The 22,617-nt window shown below is 35.2% G+C and overlaps 1 protein-coding gene across 1 annotated transcript in view; it reads right to left on the reverse strand.

The window, feature by feature from the left end:
- Positions 1 to 429: 429 nt before the first annotated feature.
- LOC142625721 (DNA repair protein RAD50) overlaps positions 430 to 22,617 on the reverse strand; it is a 44,690-nt gene continuing 22,502 nt past the window's right edge. Inside the window, exons 13-26 of the mRNA XM_075799419.1 lie at positions 18,528 to 18,639; positions 18,282 to 18,411; positions 17,917 to 18,126; positions 16,736 to 16,944; positions 16,054 to 16,255; positions 13,050 to 13,219; positions 12,650 to 12,974; positions 7,773 to 7,898; positions 7,647 to 7,699; positions 1,711 to 1,861; positions 1,424 to 1,486; positions 1,209 to 1,342; positions 997 to 1,125; positions 430 to 868 (exon numbers count right to left, since the gene is read on the reverse strand). Of these exons, the coding sequence (XP_075655534.1) occupies positions 829 to 868; positions 997 to 1,125; positions 1,209 to 1,342; positions 1,424 to 1,486; positions 1,711 to 1,861; positions 7,647 to 7,699; positions 7,773 to 7,898; positions 12,650 to 12,974; positions 13,050 to 13,219; positions 16,054 to 16,255; positions 16,736 to 16,944; positions 17,917 to 18,126; positions 18,282 to 18,411; positions 18,528 to 18,639 (2,054 nt within the window). The 3' untranslated portion in view covers positions 430 to 828. The remainder of the gene's footprint in view (positions 869 to 996; positions 1,126 to 1,208; positions 1,343 to 1,423; positions 1,487 to 1,710; positions 1,862 to 7,646; positions 7,700 to 7,772; positions 7,899 to 12,649; positions 12,975 to 13,049; positions 13,220 to 16,053; positions 16,256 to 16,735; positions 16,945 to 17,916; positions 18,127 to 18,281; positions 18,412 to 18,527; positions 18,640 to 22,617) is intronic.

Consider the following 22,617-nt stretch of genomic DNA (forward strand, 5'->3'; position numbering starts at 1 on the left):
TTGTAAAATGAGATAATAAAATAGATCAAGTAAGTTTTTAGAGTATAAAATAGAACTTTTTTACAATCCTCATTGCTAATACTCTTAGACGAGTATTCAGGAAGTTGGGCACTTGTGTAAAACTGAAATATCATTATGATTCAACCAAAGCCAAAGATCAGGTGGCTCTTCTTTTTTCTTTTTCTTTTTTTGATATTAAGATAAGAAATGACAAATATGAAGACAAAAAAGAAAGGTCTCTGTTCTTTAAATTTGTGAAAAAAAGTAGATTGACCCATAGATGGGGCAAATTATAGTAATCTGTTCCAGAGTGTTCAGTGGTTAAAGCTCGTTAAAAAAAAATGGAGGGTTCAATTTCCAAACTTGTTTTTTTAGATGAACCTTGGGTCCTCCATTCATGGATCAGGTGGGAGGTGGTTTAGTATATAATTTAAATGAAAAAAACTGGTCACTTGCAAAGCAACGTTAAGCCGCAATATGACGTTTCTCAAGTCCTGTAACAAATAGACATTCATCTTACATTGTCTGAAACTAAATGGATGCAATACTTTAAGCATCTTGGTCCTCTTGCCTTCAGCTTGTGGTTTGGTTAAATAACATCATCATGATTTCCAACTAATCCAAACGAATAAAAATGCGTGCAGCCAAAATTCCTTGTTTAACGTTGCCTTTGTAAAGCCCACATCACATCATTAATGCATGATAATTAATTTTTTACTATACAAGCTTATATATTCTGGGATTATGCCCATTCTGTAGAGAACCTGAAATATGCAGCAACTACATCCCAATAAATGATAGTGTGCATAAGACTCATTTGGAGAATCCTCAATCAAATATCTCCTGGGCTTCAATTATACTGTGCTGACTGAAAAAGAGAGCGGGAGAAGCTAGGGTGATTGGACTGAGTCGTGTATAAAATGAATTTAAGTTGAAAATATAAAAATGAAAAGCAGAAGGAAAATCAGATCAAGAAAGAAAAAATTATGATCTTACTGGTCATCCTTTGCGACCCGATAATATTTTTCGGCATGCTGTCGTTGACCGATTAGTTGAGCAAAACGCTCATCATGAGTAATCACTATCAGCTGAAAATTTTCCTGGCCCTTTCTGTCCTCCATAATTCTAAAGAAAGAGGACAGAAGATGGGTAAATGCAGGCCTTCATTCTGTAATGGACTCTCAAGTGAAGATAAAGTAAATTCATACCTCAGAAGAGCTGCAGCTAGACTCTCAGCATTTGGGCCATCTAAATTTGTGGTCGGTTCATCTAGTGCTAGTATACCACAGTTGAGGCAGAAAGTTTCAGCTAATGCCAACCGTATGATCAGGGAAGCAAGGACCTGAACTAAACAATTATTTTCCAATTCCTTGTAAAAGAAAGAGGCAGTAGAATACAAAGTAAGCATTTAACGATTGCTCACCTTCTGCCCAGCACTACACCTTCCCCTCATTTCTAACTCTGCATCACCAGTCTGCATGAGAACCTGTATAAAAAAAAATGCAACAAAAACAATAATAAAGTTTTTGATGAATAATAAAATGTTACAAATTACGCAATGGGTGGATCTTGAACCCACAAAATTTCACTCCACCTTGCTCTTACACAGAAAGGAGGCACATTTGAGCTAAAACTCATTGGCAAAGCTATAATAATAATAATAATGAAAAGAGAAGGAAAGAAAAGAACAGTTGAAAATAATTTCCATACCTTGTAGCTGTAAGAACGAGTCCCAGCACCTTCAGAATCCGAATGGATACTTATGTAATCTATATCTTGTCCTCTGTAAGTTTGCTGCCACAATTCTCTTATAATTTTATTTATTTCCTCCATTTTCATTGTGTGGAAGCGCATAAGTGCTCTGAAAGGATATGGATGAAGAGAAATGATTATCAAAACATTGTCAACATTCATAAGAGAACTTTCATCATCAGTTTTGTACCCGTAATAGGAACCATAAAACAATGTCTTTTCTTTTCTTTTTCTTTTTTTGGTTGAATAAAACGCCTTATCTAATCCACTATTTTTCAACATCAGGTAATGCTGAGTAATTTAAAAAATGCCTCTGCCAAATATGGCCCGAGAGAATTCCATCCAGGAAAAAAAAAAAAAAACCAAGTTATTAGATAATTAAGAATATAGAGATGTCTACTGGAAAAATATAGATGATTGCAGTGATTAAAGAGAGATGGGAATGTTTAGAATTCTATAGCAATAACTGCAATATAGACAATCTGTTCTCTATTGCTATAGAATTAAAAGATGGTAAATTTACTAACACTTAGATCTTTTCTCTCTCCTTAATCCCCAAATTGCTATAGAATTTATCATATACCTTAGATTTAGCCTTTTGGACAGGTAGGCTGCTATAATTCTCTCTCTTTTATCTAATTGCTGCTTGAACCTCCTTACTATATCTTAAAATTCAACTATATCTTTCCAGGTCTCTCTATAATGGAGTTAAATTCAATTGTAAATTTAGAGAGAGACGGAAAAGCGATTGTCTTAGTTACCATAAGATAAATTCCATAGCAACCATAGCAATATAGACGGGAAAATATAGAGACCTGGAAAGATCTTCATATGGTTTTAATTTACCTAAAAAAAGCATAAGATAGGATCCCAGAGAGGTTATGTGTTGAGTTTTAAAAAAAGAAAGCAGTTCTTCTAAAGTATATTAAGTTGATTAGGGATATGTATAATGGAGCAATAACTAGTGTAAGAACAAGTGGAGGCATCACAAATGAGTTCCTTATCACTATAGGTTGGCATCAACAATAATGATGGATGAGCTCACTAAATCAATTCAAGAAGTCCATTGGTGTATGCTTTTTTTTGCAGATCTATTTTTTGGGAAAAAGTTTGGTTCCAAATTGATATGGAGGTATCTTGCTCCAACCTATGATGTGGCAATTAAAGAGACTATTCATGTGTAGTTTTGATTATATAACTTTTTAAATGGGTCATGTGATTTGTAATAAACATAAATAGTCTTATAAATTACCACATAATGGGTTAAAAAAATGACTTTGTCCATAGGATGAAACTAGAGGTGGAGTTAATTTCAAATTAGAAATTTGGCAAGACACTCTAGAATTTGAAGGCTTTTGATTAAGTAGGATTACAAGAATACATGGAATGTAAGTTAAGTAAAAATAGGAACAAAAATGAAGGGGCAGTAAGACTTGATTGTCAAGAAATATTAAAGTGTGATAACTCATATAGTTGGAGAGATTGATGAGGATATTAATCATAGGATAAGAGCAGGGTATGTGAAGTGGAGTATGAAGTGGAGAAGTACATCAACAGTATTATGTCATCTTAGAATAGCTAATATGTTTATAAGACAAACTATGTTCTAAGGTATTGAATGTTAGACCAACATATTCATAAAAGAGCAAAACTTAAATACAATACTTAGATGTTATTCCTTATGTTCCCTTTTTAAAATTCTGCTGTGTGAATTTTTTCTCATGGGATGGAAGTATATGTTTTAATTAAGTAACTATATGGCTAAATCTTAAAAGAGGAACCTACGGAACAATACTGTACCTAAATTTTGTCCTTCATAAAATAATAGTAGTTGAAATGAGAATGTTAAGATGAACTAGTGGAAATACATAGAAATATTGGGTTTGAAACAAGGAACTTTGCTTAAAGATACAAGTGGCCATATTGATAAAAAGATGAGGTAGAGCCACTTGAGATGGTTTCATAATGTTCAAAGGAGAGCGATTAATATACTAATGAGATAAAGTGGGTTAATTCAAGTTGAGGGAAGGAAAATGGTAGAGGAAGACCAAAACTAACATTAGTTGATGTAGGACGAAAGCCGCTATTTAATTTTTGTAATTTATTAATTTTGGTATTTTTATGTAATTTCATTATTTTAGGTTTAGGGTATTTACTTCCTTGTTTTTAGGTGCTTTTAATGTTTTTTAGGTCAAATTTCGTTCTCACTATGGTTAGGTATTAATTAGGATTTATTTTAGAATATATTTTCTTGTCTGTCAAGTTTTACAGAGCCTTTAAATAGGCCTCTAAGTCTGTATACGTTTTTAAGAGATTATTATTAATAAAATTTAGACTATCTATGTTCTTTCTAGTGATTCAAGATCTATCATATTGTGGATTCAAGGGACTCCTCATGGATTTGAGGTTTACTACCATAAACTAAACTATTAGTTTCTGTTCCATCAAATAGAGCATCATGTATGTTTTCTTCGGGCTTCCGCGACATTAGTTGTTATCAGAACCTTGACTTACCCTAGTTTGATGGCTAATCGGTGTGATGGTAACCACCACAACGACAACGACAACGACGAAGTTGAAGACACAATCTTTACTAGGGCTGAGTTCCACCAATTTCCTGAAGAGAGACAGCAAATTATGGGCAAAATCTGGCAAGGGATTTCTACGCTTCTTGCTAGGAAATCATCTCACAACAATAAAAATCAATATATTCAAAAAGGCACTCCTAAATACAAGAAAATTCTATTCTTTGAAGGAGAGATGCTTAACTTGGATTTTATTGACTGGCTTCTTGATTTGGAAGAGTATTTTAATTTTTGGAAGATATGTTATAAAGAACAAGTACGGCTTGTGTTTAATAAATTGGACAATGAAGCATAGGAATGGTGGGAAGACATTCAAATTGATAGAAAGTGTCAAGGTGAGCATCCAATTCACACTTGGGAAAGAATGAAAAATGCATTGATTTATTTATGGTTTCCTCATGATTATTATGATATACTAGATTATACAAGTGTTGATTATAGATCTATATATTCGTATGAAAAAAAATATGTTCAAAACGAGAAAAGGCAACCACAAAACAAAAATTATAACGGCGAAGTCCATGTTTCAAGATAAGAAAAGTGTTTGAGGGTTGACAAGATGCAACCAATTTCTAAAGAAAATTTTGAAGTTGTTGAATTGAAGCTTAAAGATAGCACTTTCCAGAATTTAGATGAAGAGGTAAAAGAAAAGAAGATTGAGTTGATTATGGCTAATGATAGAAATCAAGAGATGGTAGTTATTGAGAATATTGTGGAATGTCCAATTGAGATGAGGATGAGTCCATCACCCACAATCACTGTGTTCCCGGTGGTTTGCTGAAGATGACTACCCAATCTGTTGATTTTCTTGGAATAGAGATATTTGATTTTATTATCAACACTTTGTTGATTGATGTTACAAATAAATTGAAGGCAAATGAGAAGAAATTTTATGCTACACTATACCGATACAAGTTTCAAAATTGGATCAAGTTACTAAAGCATTCAAAATATATGTTTATTTTGAGAGAGATTTCGGATCTCAACTATTAACTCAGACAAGTTTTTTTTCAAGTGAAGGGGTCTAATGTAGGACAAAATCTACTATCCAATTTTTGTAATCTATTAATTTTGGAATTATTATGTATTTTCGTTATTTTAGTTTTAGGGTATTTATTTCCTTGCTTTAGGTGTTTTTAATGCTCTTTAGGTCAAATTTGATTCCCATTATAGTTAAGTATTAATTAGGATTTATTTTAGAATATATTTTTTTGTTTGTCAAGTTTTACCAGGCCTTTAAATAAGCCTCTAAGTCTTAAATGTTTTTAAGTGATTATTATTAATAAAATTCAAACTTTGTTTATTCTTTTTTCTGGTGGATTCCAGATCTATCACTTGATGGATTCAAGAGACCCCTTGTAGATTCGAGGTTTACTACCAGAAACTAACAGTTTAGTTTCTATTCCATCAAAGAAAGCATTGTATGTGCTTTCTTCAGGCTTCCGTGATATCATTAGTAGAAGTAGTAGAGAAGAACATTTCAATTATGGAAGTTACATAGAGTATAATTTCAAATGGAATAGAATGGCAGAAAAGAATATATGTGGTCAATCCTAACTAATAATCTTATGAAGATGCATAGGCAACCCCAAAAAATTTGAGACCAAGGCTTTGTTGTCATTGACTAATAAGTAATACACACATACTCGGTCTTAAGCAGACAACTTCACCCTTCAAATTGTACTTCGATGAGGATGTGGCATTTGAGCTTAAGCTCATTGGCTAAAGCACGTATAGTTAAGCGAAGGCATTGGAGGGCAAAAAGAGCATGGATCATGGCAAAGAGAAACATAATGTCTTATGATTCTGTTGGATTACCAGTTGTCCAAAAGGTTGAAGCTTTAAAGTATGACAACAGTGTTTATTTAGCATGCCACAAACTACAGCCCTTCATGTCTTGGCCTGCCAAACAAGTTACGACAAATTTGGGCCTTGCAGGTACATAATAGAAGAATTTACTAGAAAGGAAGTCACAAAGACTAAAGGTAAGTATCTCATAAACAATAAGACTACAATACCTTGGTGAACCATCATTTGCAGAAGCAACACTGCATATTAAGCATACCACACACTAGAACACGAATCAAATGTAAGTATGGGCCTAGGAAGTGGAACAATAATGTCGATATTTGAATTTTTTTTTTAACTTTATGTTTTTTGATAGGTAATCAGAAAACTTATATTAACGAGGGGAAAAAAATAAAAGTAAAGTACAAAATGTTCATGATGATGGACAACAAGAGAAAATGGAACACACAACAACAAGGGGAGAATCAGGAAACTAAGCTAAGGGAAGACATGAACTCAGAGAGAGAGGAACACTCAGTAAAACCCCAACAACGAGACCACTCCAATAGACTGCGTTGGCATAAAATCTTTAACTCCTCCACCGTCTTCTCTTTATCTTCAAAGGATCGATAATTTTGTTCCAACCACACCATCCACATTAAGCACCCTGGAACCAAATTCCAAATTTCCGAATTATGCTTCCCTAGCCACTGATGCCAACTAGATAACAAACCTGCCAACGATCCCGGCATAACCCAATGACTGCCAAAAGCCTAAAGCAAGAAAGCCCATAGGGAATGAGTGACAGGACAATGAATAAGAAGGTGGTCTACCGACTCCTCATCACAGCAACACATACAACACCAATTAGCCAAAGGGCGACCCTTGAGCATTAGATTATCCAATGTGAGGATCCAACCATGTGCAGCAATCCACAAAAAGAACGCCACGCGCTTAGGAACTTTAGGTTTCCAAACACCCTTCCAAGGAAACAAAGAATTCGAGGTACCCCAAATCGCATGGTAGTAAGACCGGGTGTCAAAATTACCATCCCCTTTTAGCCGCCAGTTAAGAGTATCTCTCCTATCACCCCGAGGAATACGAGGTTGGATAAGCTGAAGAAGAGCCATGTTTGAGATTCTCCACTTTTCAACTAAATTGCTTACTACTTTTTTTTATAAGTAAATTGCTTATTACTTATCCACTGCATCCCCCACCCTCAAAAAGAAAAGGGAAAAAAAAAAAAAGGGCCAATACCCGTACTTGATGTAAAAGAGATATGCACTGCATAAAGCAGAATGTAAAAAAAATATATATGTAGCTTATCCCAAATGGGTAAGAGTTTTACCACGAGTATAACACAGATAAATTCTTTTAAAATAATAGCATAATGCATTGGTTTAAGGGTTTGCCCATAATCAAACATAACTGAATATATTTAGGAAGACTTTAAACCTTGATTAAATTATAGCGGGTGATATTAAGAAACATATGATAGTAGTATTTATCCAAGAATCTTACTTGTCAAGCGCATTGTAGTATCTGTCCAGGTCCTTGTTTGCCATCTCTGTTGTCTGTCAAAATAAAGTTCAGATTAATAATACAATGATATGAGTAACAAAGGAGAAAACCTAAAACATATCCCACCTTAAGCTGGATTAGCTGATCAAAGTACCGCTTGTCAATGTCCTTGTATTGTGCCTGTTTTAGATCAATTTTGTTTTTTGAAATATTACTTTGGTAAACAGACGTCGTTCCATGACACCTGTTTAACTGCCATGAAAATTACCAAGGTGATAATTCTTTTCATGTAAGTAAAGGACTGCTTCAAAACAAAATTTTAATAAGAAAGTGAACTTAAAAGCATAAAAAAGGTGTATAAGATAGAAACCACATTCAAATCACTCTTCAGCTATTGACCTTCAATGTGTTTTAGAATGTGAGCACTTGCAACCATAACTTTCTTAGTAATGGCAATTAGTCACCTTTTTCTCCACTTCTTTCTTTCTCTCTCCCCAAGCAATTAGAACTTAATGTCTTTCACATTTAGGGGCCAAAAGTGTATTTTAGTATAAACAAAAAAGGCTAGAGCACACTTTTAGCCCTAAAAGTTTGGGGTTGTTTTCATTTTGCCCTTTTACGTTTCAAATTTTTCATTTTGGCCCTTCATGTTTGATTCCGTTTTCATATTGGCTCTGCAATCCATTTCCGTTAGTCATCTGACTAACTATAATACGTTTTACTGCATACAACAATGAAATTCTTGCATTCCACAACATTTTAGAACTATTGGGCAATGGATACAAACTTAAGTCCCAAATAAAGTTCAGAAAGATTAAATGATGATGGATAGTTAAATTTTCCTCACATCATCCTTTCTCTATGAGTCTATGACCACTCATGAATGAACTCATTAATTGGAATGTAATTTTGGTGGGATAGGTCAGGCTGGCAGTCAACACAAGCACTAGCACAAGAATGAGCAAGCAGCCTATAACCGAACAACCAACCCAAATTTTGAGTGGCTCAAAGCTCAATTAGATTCCTAACTGGGTCACAATGAATTTGTTACTTATATTCCATACTATACAACACCTTTTCCTTTCTTTTCTTTTCTTTTTTCCTTCAGTTTATATCTGTCAACATTCATTCTTTTTTAACCTAAACTCTTAAACAATAATCCTGACTCAAGAATTCATCAAGAAACCTAGTAAATTTCTTAAACGGTCCGGCATCATTATGATTCCTCCTCTGTTAAGTCTCACAGCTCCAATTTTATTTGTGTCTTAATGAATCTAAAGATAGTGTCTTGGAATGTGAGGGGGTTAAATGAAAGGGATAAGAGGCTTCAAATTAGGAATTTTTTAGAATATGGCGGGTTGATATCATTTTTCTGCAAGAGACGAAGATGGAGTTGATCATCTAGGGTTTTATTAGAAGTCGTTGGGGGTTGTCTTTATGTTGATTGGGTTTACTTGAGTTCTATGGGTGCTTCAGGTGGGATTTTGGTTATATGGGATAGGAGGGTAGCAGAGAAGTTGGAAGAAATGGTGGGGAAATTTTTGGTTTCCTATAGATTCAAAAATGTGGGGGGATAATTATGAATGGGCTTTTTCTGGTGTTTATGGTCCTAATGTGGATAGGGAGAGAAGCTCAATGTGGGAGGAGTTGCTGGGTCTTTAGAGTTGGTGGAATTTGCAATGGTGTGTGGATTGTGATTTCAATGCAGTTCGTTTTCCTTCTGAGCAATTGGGGGCTGAAAACTTCACTCAGGGTATGCAAGATTTCTCAGATTTCATTTCTATTCATGGGTTAATGGATATTCCTTTGGAAGATGGCAGATATACATGGTCCAATTCTATGTCTGGATCTAGGAAGAACGTTCTCTTTTCGCCGAAGTGGGAAGATTTTTATCCCAATATTTTTTTTTTTTTTTAAATGGTTGGTCTTATCGTACCACTTTCCAATTTTGTTGGGGAGTGAAGAAGTTCAAAAGGGACAAAGCCCTTTTCGTTTTGAAAAAATGTGGCTTCAAGTGGATGGTTTTGTGGGGAAGGTAAAGTCTTGGTGGGATTCTTATCTTTTTTATGGTACTCCTAGTTACAGCTTGGCTATGAAGTTGAATGCTTTAAAGGTAAATTTAAAAAGGTGGAATGAAAAAGAGTTTGGGAATGTAACTATAAAAATAAAAAATAAATATGAAATGGTGGAATGATTTGAATGCTCGGATTTTAATGGCTACAAAGCTCCTGGACTTGACAATTCCTATGGCCTTCTTTCAAACTTGTTGGGACATTTTTAAAGCCAATCTTCTGGCAGTCTTTCAGTATTTTTTTGATAATGCTCAATTTGAGAAAAGTTTGAGTGCCAATTTTTTTTTTCCTTCATTCCTAAAAATTTAGATGCAGTGGAGGTGAAATATTTTCAGCCTATTAGTCTGATTGGGGGATATGCAAAATCATTTCTAAAGTCTGGGCTAACAAGCTGAAAATGGTGCATGGGGACATTTTTTTTTTTTAATCTCAAAATGCCTTTGTTAGAGAAAGGCAGATTTTATCACTAACCAATGCTTGGATAGCTAGATAAAATCAGGAGTTCCTGGGGTTTTGTGTAAATTGGATATGGAGAAGGCATATGATCATGTGAACGAAGGCTTTCTTATTTACATGATAGAGCGTTGTGGCTTTCCTGATAAATGGAGGTGGTTTTTTTTTCTGCATCTCTATAGTCAAATTCTCAATCTGAATGGAGTTCCTTGTGGGTTCTTTGAGAGCTCTAGGGGCATAAGACAAGGTGATCATTTTTCCCCATTGTTGTTTGTCATTGTCATGGATGCTTTTAGTAAAATGTTGGATAAGGTAGTGAGGGATGGTCTCTTGTCCGGCGTCAGTGTGGCTTCTATGGGTAACTCCTTGCAGGAGACTCATCTTCTCTTTGAGGATGATGCCTTGGTTTTATGTGATGTTGTTCTTGATCAGATTTTGTTTCTTAGATTGATGCTATTATGGTTTGAAATAGTCTCGAGGCTGATATTAACATGGACAAGTCAGAATTAGTCCCTGTGGGTGTGGTTCCAAATTAGTAGAGTTGGTTGAGGCATTAGGGAGCAAGAAAGGTTCACTCCTGATGAAATATTTAAGCCTCCCTTTGGGTGCTAAATCCAAAGAGGAGATAATTTGGAATCCAATTATTGAAAAGGTGGAAAGGAGATTAGCGGGATGGAAACACTTGTATAAAGTTGGTAAAGTTACCCTAATTAAGAGTACATTATCTAATCAGTCTACTTATTTCCTCTCCTTTTCCTATCCTGGTGGATGTTGCAAACCACATTGAAACAACTTCAACGGAATTTTCTTTGGAGTAGTTTGGGGGATGAATCAAAAATTCACTTGGTAAAATGGGCTTCGATTTGTGCTCCCCTTCAATCTGGGAGTTTGGCAATTAGAAATTTAAGACATTTTAAAGCTTTTCTAGGAAAATGGCTATGGATATTTGAGACTGAGCAAGAGGAATTGTGGAGGAGAGTGATAGGGATTAAATATGGTTGTGAAAGGGGAGGTTGGTGTTCTAATCCTGTGGAAGTCCATCAGTTGTGGCTGGCCTACATTCTTTCAATGCATTCAATTTAATGTGGGGGTTGGGTCTACAGTTAAATTCTGGCAGGATGTGTGGTGTGGGGATGGCCTCTTAAAAATGTGTTTTCCAGAATTATTCACTATAAATCGAAATAAGGAGGCTTATGTGTTGATCCTACGAAGTTCTCCAATGGAGTTCTGTTTTGGGATTTGAGTTTTATTAGAGCTATTCAAGATTGGGAATTGAAGTCTCCATCCAATTTCATGGATAGTATTTATGGAATCCCATTGAGGGCGTGAGGGAGGATAAAATTTGCTGCATGCTTGCTAAGAAAAGGGGTTCTAAGGTTAGTTTGTATTACCGGGTTTTGACTGGAAGTAGTGATCAATCCTTCCCATGGAAGTCTATCTGGAAGCCTAAGGTTCCTTCTAGAGTTACTTTTTTTTTTTTGAATTGTAGCTTTGGGGGAGATGTTGACAATTGATATTTTACGGAAGCAGAAAATTTGGATTTGAGATTGGTGTTTTATGTGAAAAATCAATAGGGAATCAATAGATCATCTTCTTATCCATTGTCCTATTGCTACGAAACTGTGGTCTATGGTGTTCACCTTGTTTGGCATTCATTGGGTAATGCTGAAGACAGTTGTTGATCTTTTAGCATGTTGGCAAGGGAAGTTTAGGCAATCAAAATGGTGCTATATGGATAGCCGTTCCTCATTGCCTGACGTGGTGCATTTGGCAAGAAAGAAATAACCGAAATTTTGAGGATTCTGAAAGAACAATTCCTGACCTTAAACTTTTCTTCCTCAAAACTTTATCAGACTAGTCATTTATAGTAGGCAGCAATTCTATTTTTTTGGTTTTTTCTTTGATGGATGCTTGTAATTTGTGTTTTTGATTGTTCTTGTCCCTAGTGTATACTTCCTATATACTAGGGCAACTCTTTTTTGATATTTTAATTAAAAATTTTCATTATTTATAAAAAAATAGGGAAGATTACATTAGGTATTTTAAAATCTTAATGGGTGAAAAACAAATCAATACACCCAAGGAATTTGTGGAGAGAGAAATCAAAGAACTTTTAAGGGCAGGAGTTGTCGATTGTGAGGGCCAAATTGATGTTTGTCAACTCCTTCTTTCATTCACTGGTAGTAGATGCGGGCTGGGAAGACCAAAGGATACTGTAGATGTCATACTCTTTGTATTTTTTGAGATTTGTTAGGGCTTTAGGAGGAAATACATATAGTATTAGTATACTCACTGAACTAGAGAATGGTTGTACTTTACATCATATCAAATAATAGTTTCTGCTCTATAGTTGAAAAGGAGAAGGGGGGGGGGGGGCACGTCTCCATGTTTAAAACAGACACCAAACATCAATGAATCGGCCATGCTACTTAAATTGGAAGGAAAATATACAATAAGGTCTGTAGTATATATAAATACCTCTGAAAGAAGTCTCTCTCTTTCATGGGCGAGCTTTCCAAGTTCAGCTTCAAATGTTGAAACCCCACCAATCTTCAATATTCTTTCTTCCAGTGATTCAATGTCACGGGTAAGCTCATCTACTTCAGCCTTCGTTTTCCTGTAATTCAAGTTGTCCTCAATGTTTCGTCTTAATTGATCTTGATTCCTCATCAAGTCTTTACTTTTGTTTAGTTCAGCTAAAATTTCCTGCTTCCTAATATCACAACTTTGGAGCTGAGATTCTGATAGAGATTTCTTTTCTTGCAGTTCTTTCAGCCTATCTCCTTTCTTTAAATCATGATACCTGTTAAAACAATATAATGATCAAGATCAAAGCATTGGAGACCTTACACATCAAATGTTGGGCTCAAAAACTTACTCTTTAATTTTAGAATTAATTTTGAGAAGACTTGAGACTTCCTGCTGGTAATTTCTTTTTTGCTCAGACTGCTCCTCATATTCGCGATTAAGCTTAGCTTTCAATTCATTGTAGTCACTCAGAAATTTATCTTTCTCCTTGGATAAAGGGCCAAGAGCCTCCGTCAAATGCTGAGAGTAACAAAAAGATCATTGCATTGTGCATATCAATACAATAATGACAAAACTTTCTTTTCAAGAAAACTGCACATGGTAAACAAGGTAGAGCAAAGTGTCTGAGGTTTCCAAATCTTGTGGCCCTAAGAGATATACAACATTAAGCATTTGGTTAGGTTCTCTTATATCTGAAGATGCACAGCACCACCTACTTGACCAAACTTATTGAAATGGAAAATTAGACACACAGATAACCGATGTATCCCATAATCAATCACATCACAAACTAAATAATTGCAAGTTCTATGATAAGACAACAATAAAAAGAACTCACTTATGAATGGAAGCACTTGCACATTCAGATTGGGAAGAATTACCCTCAGGAAATCTATTACCAGATATTGCACTTTTCTTGAGGAAACTTGATTACTTGAGAAGCAAACTGTTCTTACTTGTATAAGTCATGGGCTAAACAGTGATATCATTTAATCACATATGTACATAATATTTATGCGTGTGAGGGTAATTTATTTTTGTGCCCTAAAATAACTTCGCCAAAACAACCTTAATTCCACAAAACATCTTCTAATGTTGATAGTGGTGCTTGAAGCCAAAAACAAGTAACAACTGAGTGAGTTTTTTGCACAGGGAAGGGGGAAAGGGAATGGAAGCAACAGATTTATTTTCTCCATCAAGACCACAAGTATTTCTCATCTCACTATGTCCTTCCAAATTAGTTTTTCAGTTTCATTTATTAGGTTATTTGTCAACAAAAAGTCATTGATTTCATGAGAACTAAACTCTTCAATCTCTTTCTTCATTATAAGAGCACTAGCATCAGCTCTTCTAAAAAATTTAGCATTTGACACATCAAAAAGTTACTTCATTTACTATAATATACCATTTTACAAATCACTCTACATCACATCTTCACTTCTACTAATTTTTTTATTCATTTCAGTCTCCCTTTCTCTCTCTTCCTCTCTGGGACACACCATTTTACAACACGCTCTACATTACATCTTTTTAATTTTCAATTCTATTTATTTTTTTATTCATTTCATTCTCTCTCTCTCTCTCTCTCTCTCTCACACACACACACACACACACAAAAATCCTTCTACATTGCATGAGCTAAATCCACTCCTCTCTCTCACTATCTCGCCTCTCTCTTTTCTCTCACTCTCTCATCTTTCTATTTGGGTTGAAATCGGGTTCACAATTTTAGGATGACGGTGACCGATCGGCTGCATTTTTTGGGTTTGCTATGGTGGTGAAGGGCTAGGATTGCCTCTCTCCCAGGTTCATTGATGGTGGTGGATGGGTTTTTAACGGCAGCCAGTGATTGGTGGGTTGGGCCAATGATTGTGTTTGGTGGATTTGGTGGTTGAAGGTGGTGCTTGACGGCGCGAGCTTAAAGGTGGGTTTGGCATTGTGGGTTTTTCCGTTGGATTTGTTTTCTGTGATAGATGAGTTTGGCCGGTGATTGGGTTTTGTGGATTTCGTGGTTGAAGGTGGTGCTTGGTGGGTTTTGCCGGTTATTTTGTTTGTTGTGATTGGTGGAGATTGGCAGAGGTGTTGTTGAAGATGGGTCTATGATTGGTGGTGATTGGAATAGGCATTGTTGAAGGTGGGTCTATGATTGTTTTTCTGTGGCGGTGGGGTTAGAGAGAGAGAAGTCAGAGGCAAGCAGCGAGAGAGAGAGTCAGTAGAGAGGAGAGAGAGATGAATAAAAAATATTTAAAAATTTAGAACATATGACCGTACCATCTCAAAACTAGATCACTATAGCTCAAAGCTAAATTTTTTTAGATTTGAAACATCTGATGTAGGTGAGTTTTTGATGTTTGGAGTGCAAAATGCTAAAAATTTAGCATTTAGCACACCTAATGCTAATGCTCTAATGGATTATATGTGCTTCTATAGTTCTCCCTTTTTTTATTTTTTTTTCAAGACAAAATTACCATTTTGGTCGCATTCAATTTCATCCCTCGTAATTTCAACTTGCAGTAATTTGGTCCCTTTTATTTTCAACTTGCAATAATTTGGTCCCTATTGTCAACTCGCTAATGAAAATTGATTGCAAGTTGAAAATAACATAGACCAAATTGACAACTACCAAATTGACAGTGGCCCCAAAATATAAGGATCAAAATGGTATTTTCACCTTTTTTTTCAAACATGTTGGAATATTACTTCAATTTTCAAAATAAGAATGATTATTCAGCTTCCCTGTCAAAGCCCAACAAATTAAACACCAAGCCCACCTACGTGCCTCAAATTATTTAAAAACAAATAAAATAAGAGTGATCTGAAACAGCATCAGTTTCTTCAATCCAGAGGAGAATGGAGTTCAAATTAAACAAAAATATCAGGACCAAAATTACCAATATCTAATACCTTATGCAGAGAGAAAGTGTCATGCAGTGCATACAACTACAAATGTAGAACCTCTGATCACCTATTGATTGTAAAGGGTTGGCATCAACTACAATATATGTGGGTAATGAAAAGACCGAATTGTTATTAAAACAAGATAGAAACCCTGGGAGGGAAAAAATATAGTATATGCATTACAAACTGCATAAAATTATCATCTGAAAATGCATAAAGAGCAGCAAAACTGATTTCTCCTCAAATAGTATTTTTTCACTTGAGTACTATTATTTCCCTACAATATTATATTTATTCTCAGCAATCAAATATTTATGAAAATATCAAAAGTAGGCAAGCTAGTTACACATGTATCTCATGATATGTGAAAGCAATTACCATTTCACATGAGAAGAATACATAGAGAAAAGCAAGAGATTGGTAATACCAAAAGATATTTTAGATGGACAAACAACCTTCTCATCAAGATCAACTTGACTTTTTTCCTCTGTCAAACGCTCTAACTCTTCTTCTGCCTTTCTAACATCACGCAATGTATTGGCTGCTTTGACTTTCTCCTCCCTTAGAGTATGCCACCGTATCTGAATGTTGGATAAATCATTTTCCATGTACCTCTGCTCATCCCTTAACTTCTCCAGTTCATTATGCAAACCATCCCTGATTGCCGACAATTAAAATAGCCAAACAAATCAAATTAAAACAAAAGTAATAGGTATTGCAATCAACAAGAGTCAATAATTCATACATTTTAAAACGGAAAAAATATACAGTTGGTCTCTATTGTAAACATACCAAATTAGCCCTTCAGTAACCTTACCATTATAAATTTTTATTATGTGGCAAAATTTGAAAAGGCCACATGGCACTCCATTACAATGGAAAGGTTATGGAAGGACACTTAGTATGTTTACAAATTTTTTGAGGACTAAAAAGGAAATTTTAGGGACCAAACATATATTTTCACCAATTAAAAAGCAACTGTACAGCTAAATATTGTAAAAATTATGAAAAAATAAAGACAAAGTAACAAAATCTAATTTCACGTCACATGATTTGCAAAATAAATGTGCTTACAAATGCTTCATAATCAAAAATTGGTGAAATAAAACAAAAGGTGGATAAATTGAAGTCAAATACTTTGTGCTTTGCAATGTATTCAGCTCCAACTGTATTTCTTCCATGGTTCTCACACCTTGGCCTCGAAAATCAAGCTTATACTCCAAATCATCAACTTGCTTTTGCCAAGTTTGAATTTCTAGGAAAAGCCTGTCAGCGGTTTCAACAGGTTGCACCAAGGCCTCAATTGAGTCCTTATCAGCCTTTACTTGAGCTAAAATACCTATGACCTACAACAGATAACAGCCATGGTTGGTGATGAAAAACTTAACTGTTATAAGAAAAGATTTTCAATTTAGCAAAATAAACAAGCTCCAATAATAATAGAAAGGTCAAATAGTGGGTGGGGGCTTCCTGATCCACTTTCGACCTTCCCATTTGTTCTCATGCATGGATACTACCACTTATAATCTTTCCGGCCTGAAGTAGGGAAAGAGAGAGAATTGCTTAAGAAAAACAATAAACAACATATGAAATCAATGTAAGGAAACCTCATCCATGAGGCACTCCTCAGGCAAGTTGCACAAAAGAGGAAGCAGTTTGTTACTTCATTTTCAGTTTTGATTGCACTCTCTCTTTGTTTGATGAAATTGATATGGTTCTAGTAAAATGATAACAAAAAACTTAAAGCTACTACAAATACAGTCAATTCTTCAGATCTCCATTACTTTTGTGCTGGTGGCAGAAATACTTTCACACCATTCTGCTCTATTAAGGGGTGTGTCATCTGTTTGATCAAAAGCAATCATATCATTTCTCACAGCCTCAATCGACTACTTTTACTCCTTGCAGTGCCTCTATCTCAAATCAAATCACCCCTTAATTTCATTTCTTCTAGAACTTGACGTGATCTTTGTTATCATCATAAAACATGATGCAAGACAGCCTCAATCAACTACTTTACTGCTTGTAGTGCAGCTACTTTTTTCAGTTTGTTTCAAAAGAAATGTACCCCAGCCTCTCCTTATAGTCTTCTAAAGGCTCACGTCATATGACCCATTAACTATATCCAAGCATCATCCTTCCCACTTACTACCATATTTTATGTCTATGCTGTAAGGGAAAACACAGTATTACACATAGAATTTCATTGTTTGGAGGTTGAATTATAGTGAACAGTACATCACATGCTTCCCTCAAAAGTTGGCAATACTCAATTGGAGAGAAAATTAAAAGCAAAATGTACCAGAATTGATAATTACATCATCAAGGGCCTGAGACTTTTGACCCAGCTCTTGAGTCAGCTCATGCAAATCTTTCTCAGCATTAGGAATTGTTTCCTTTCCAATTTTAACATATTCTTCATAAACCATACGGAGCTTGTCCAACTGCTGAAAATGAGAGTCAGCACTTGAGGAATCCACAGCCAGCACTTTCATATGCTCAGCAGAACTTGCTGCCTTCACTCGTTGCTGTAATTCACAAGAAAATATAAGCCACAAAATTTATTGGGCATCCTAGTGAAACTTCAAACATTCCCAAAAAATAAAACAAACAAACAAAGTAGTGTGTGCTATAGTCCAATGATTAACCTAATTTAAAATTTTGAATGATGAAATAGACCAACCTTTTTAACAAACTCATCTTCCTCTTCTGCAGAGAAAGGGCGCTCGCAGCAAGGGCAAACATGATGAGCACGGGCAACCCTTTCAAAGGGATCAAACATTTGCCGCATACCATCTGCAATGTTGTATTTGCTGCAGGGGATGCAGCAGAATACCATTAGCACCTCTATAACCACAAAAGTGATGCACAAACATATTCATTCTGATATGCATCAATTGATATGGTCTGTGAAGCAAATGTAAGGAACCTTTTCTGGACATGACTTTTCTCTTTAGCTGACTCCAAGACTTTGAGATAAGAATCAATTAGAGATTGTTGATCCAAGGACTGAAGTTTGGATTCAATAAATCTCTTCCTTGCTGCACGAAAATCAAATATGAAGCACTATAGAGCAAACCATTTTGACCTAGTGAGCTACTTTGCATAACAAGGGGGGGGGGGAGGGGGGGGGGGAGAAGGAAGCAAGAGAAAGTTGGCTAGCATCAAAAGATAATCAGAAAAATACTTGCTGCTGCACTTAATAAGATAAATTAGACGACATTTATTCATTCAGTGTCTCTTACAATTCTGAGGTTCTTGATATGAAGAAAGTCAAACCATAATTATCAATGCCTTAACGGCTGTTCTACTTACATGTTATCTGAAAAATTAGGCATGTATGAAATTTATCTGTATCAGAGAACTCTGGAACAGGGACTGAAACCAGCATTTGAACTATCATAACTGAAGTAACTAAACAATAGCTCAAACAAATAGATTTTTTTTAATGACAAGTAAACATAATTTTATTCAAAGAGGAAATGGATAGCGAAATGACCAAGTATTACAATCTCAAATTAAACAATTTGCTTAACACTCCATTTGTTTTGATAGAAAACGCTTTCTGGAAGAGTTTGATTGAGTTTCCAATGTTTGGTAATCTATGAAAGTAAAGCCATTGGTCAATGAAAAACTACACAGTTTCATCGAAAATGTTTTCCGCATTTACACTAAGGCCAAGCTTTGCTCCAAAAAAGTTCTAATACCTTTGTCAATCCTCGAGGCCTGCATTTTTTTTTTTTTTTTTATAAGTAAGGAAAGAATTTTATTAGATATAAAACAAACCTAGTACACCAGCAGTGTACTAAGAGAGAAGTACAATCAATTCAAAGTACAATGATCAAACCAATGTAAGAGAGGAAAACAAGGTGGAAAGAGAAAAGCAGCACTCCAATCAAACAAAGTACGGAGAAAGAAGGATTTAATTTCAAACTAAACAATTTGCTTAACACTCCATTTGTTTTGATAGAAAACATTTTTTGGAAGAGTTTTATTGAGTTTCCAATGTTTGGTAGTCTATGAAAATAAAGTCAATGGAAAACTACACAGTTTCAGCGAAAAATGTTTTCCGCATTTACACTAAGGCCAAGCTTTGCTTCAAAAATGTCCTAATACCTTTGTCAATCCCTAAGGCCCATAAATATATATATATATATATATATATATATATATATATATATATATATATTTATTTATTTATTTATTTATTTATTTATAAGTAACGAAAAAAATTTATTAGAAATTTTATAAAAAATAAAAAAAACCCCTAGTACTCCGGCAGTGTACTAAGAAAGAAGTACAATCAATTCAAAGTACAATGATCAAACCAATGTAAGAGAGAAAAACAAGGTGGAAAGAAAAGTAGCACTCCAATCTAACAAAGTACGGAGAAAGAAGGCTTTAATTTCAAACTAAACAATTTTCTTAACACTCCGTTTGTTTTGATAGAAAATGTTTACTGGAAGAGTTTTATTGAGTTTCCAATGTTTGGTAGTCTATGAAAATGATAATGCAGGGGATGTGATGGACTATTTGTGTATGGTTTAGAAACAATGAAAGGGTTGAGTTACTTAGAACAAATTGATAGGTGGATAAGTACCTTTGCAAGAACACTTAGTTCCAAAAGGTGGCACTCGGTCTTTTTATCATAAGAATCGAAATGCAGCTCCTACTTTCCCTTCGAAGGGCATTTGGAAAGTCAAGATTCCTAAAAGGGTGGCATTCTTTATGTGGACAGCAGCTCATGGTCAGATTCTAACTTTGGATAACCTTATGCTTTGTGGTTGCCCTTTGGCAAATCACTGTTGTATATGTTGTTGTAATGTAGAATCTGTGGATCACCTATTACTTTTTTGTCCGATAGCTCATTCTTTGTGGACCTATATGCTTCGGTTGTTTGGAATCAATTAGGGGTCATGCCAAGTTCAGTTGTGGACTTATTATTTTGTTGGTATCATTGGCTTGGGAAGCATAGTTCTGATATATGAAATTGGGTTCCAGGCTGTTTAATGTGGACCATTTGGACTGAACGGAATCAGCATTCTTTGAGGATAATGGAAAAACTGTGGTTCAGTTATTAGATTTATACCAGCAAACCCTCTTTGATTGGTCTCGGTGTTGGGGTCTCTCAGATTGTTCTACCCTTATGGATTTCCTTTTGTCTATTAGAATAGCTTAGCGGCTGCTTGTGTCTTTTTGTTTCTTATTATTGTTTATTCACTACCATGAACTCTTTGTATTTTTCGTGCTATTCCTTTATTAATAATATTTTCTTCTTACTGGTCAAAAAAAAAATAGAGCACAAAGGCTAACAATTCATTCAATTACCAAAACTGATTTACAAAGAGCTTACATTCTCCTACTTATACTAGTTATTTGGCATTGGCAGCCTCTAGATGGTTGAACAAGTGTCTAAATCCTATAGGCTAATGCTTAAGAAATCTTCTAACTAACTAACTAAGTACTTAGTTACAAGTGGATTAGGATATAGGCATATACTTGCTTGAAATGCCCTGCATCAAATAAAGTCATTCAGCGAAAAATGTTTTCCGCATTTACGCTAAGGCTAAGCTTTGCTTCAAAAAAGGTCTAATACCTTCTTCAATCCTCAAGGCCAGTATTTTTTTTTTTTATAACAAAAATATTTTATTAGAAATAAAACAAACCTTGTACGCCGGCGGTGTACTAAGAGATAAGTACAATCAATTCAAAGTACAATGATCAAACCAATGTAATAAAGAAAAACTTGGTGGAAAGAGAAAAGCAACACTCCAATCTAACAAGGTACGGAGAAAGAAGGCTTTCATTTTAAACTAAACAATTTGCTTAACACTCAGTTTGTTTTGATAGAAAACACTTTCTAGAAGAGTTTTATTGAGTTTCCAATGTTTGGTAGTCTATGAAAATAAAGTCATTGGTCAATGAAAAACAACATAGTTTAAGCGAAAAATGTTTTCCTCATTTACACTAAGGCCAAGCTTTGCTTCAAAAAAGTTCTAATACCTTTGTCAATCCTCAAGGCCCGTATGTTTTTCTTCCTTTTTTTTTTTTTTTTTTTGCTAAGTAACGAAAAAATTTTATTAGAAATAAAGCAAACCTAGTACACCGGCAGTGTACTAAGAGAGAAATATAATCAATTCAAAGTACAATGATCAAACAAATGTAAGAAAGAAAAACAAGGTGGAGAGAGAAAAGCAGCACTCCAATCTAACAAAGTACGAAGAAGGAAGGCTTTAATTTCTAAGATATTCCATTCACATCCCTCAAAACTTCTAGAATTCCATTCTTGCCAAAAACACCACATAATGCAATGTGGCACAGCCTGCCAAAAAGTAAAATTTCTATGCTTTCCAAAAGACCCCTGCCAAGCTGCAAACATATCAATGACTCTCTCATTAGCATAACCCAATGGAGGCCAAATAAACAAAACACCAAAGTCCACAGGTCCCAAGCTATAGGACAATGTAGGAGCCAGGTTTCAGTCTCCCTACATTTTTTGCAAATGTAGCACCAATCCAAGATCAACATACCTCTCTTCTAGAGATTATCTATAGATAAGATCTTCCCTAAAGCAGCAGTCCAAGTGAAGAAAGCTACCCTAGATGGGACCTTCAAGCACCACACCATCTTCCACATAAACAACATGCCATTAGTCGAGGATAGGGAATAGTAATAACCACACCTCAACCCCCGACTCTTGGCAGGTTTCCAACAAAGTCTATCCATTCCCTCACCCTTAACAGACTTGGAATAGATAAGATCCATAAAAGATATCAAAGACTCCAACTCCCAACTTGGACCAGTTTAGATAAGCGAACATCCCAATGGGGTACCCCATTAGAGAGTCATAAAACATCAGCAATAGAGGAATCTTTAACACTACTGAAGCTAAATAACTCCAGAAATCTCCTTGAGTGGACAGTCACCACACCATACATCATGCCAGAATTTCATTCTTGTGCCATTACCGACCTCAAACTGAAGGTTTTTTTTTTTTGATAAGTAATCTGGAAGCTTTT

Source organism: Castanea sativa, chromosome 2 (assembly GCF_040712315.1).
Source record: "Castanea sativa cultivar Marrone di Chiusa Pesio chromosome 2, ASM4071231v1".
NCBI classification, from domain to species: domain Eukaryota; kingdom Viridiplantae; phylum Streptophyta; class Magnoliopsida; order Fagales; family Fagaceae; genus Castanea; species Castanea sativa.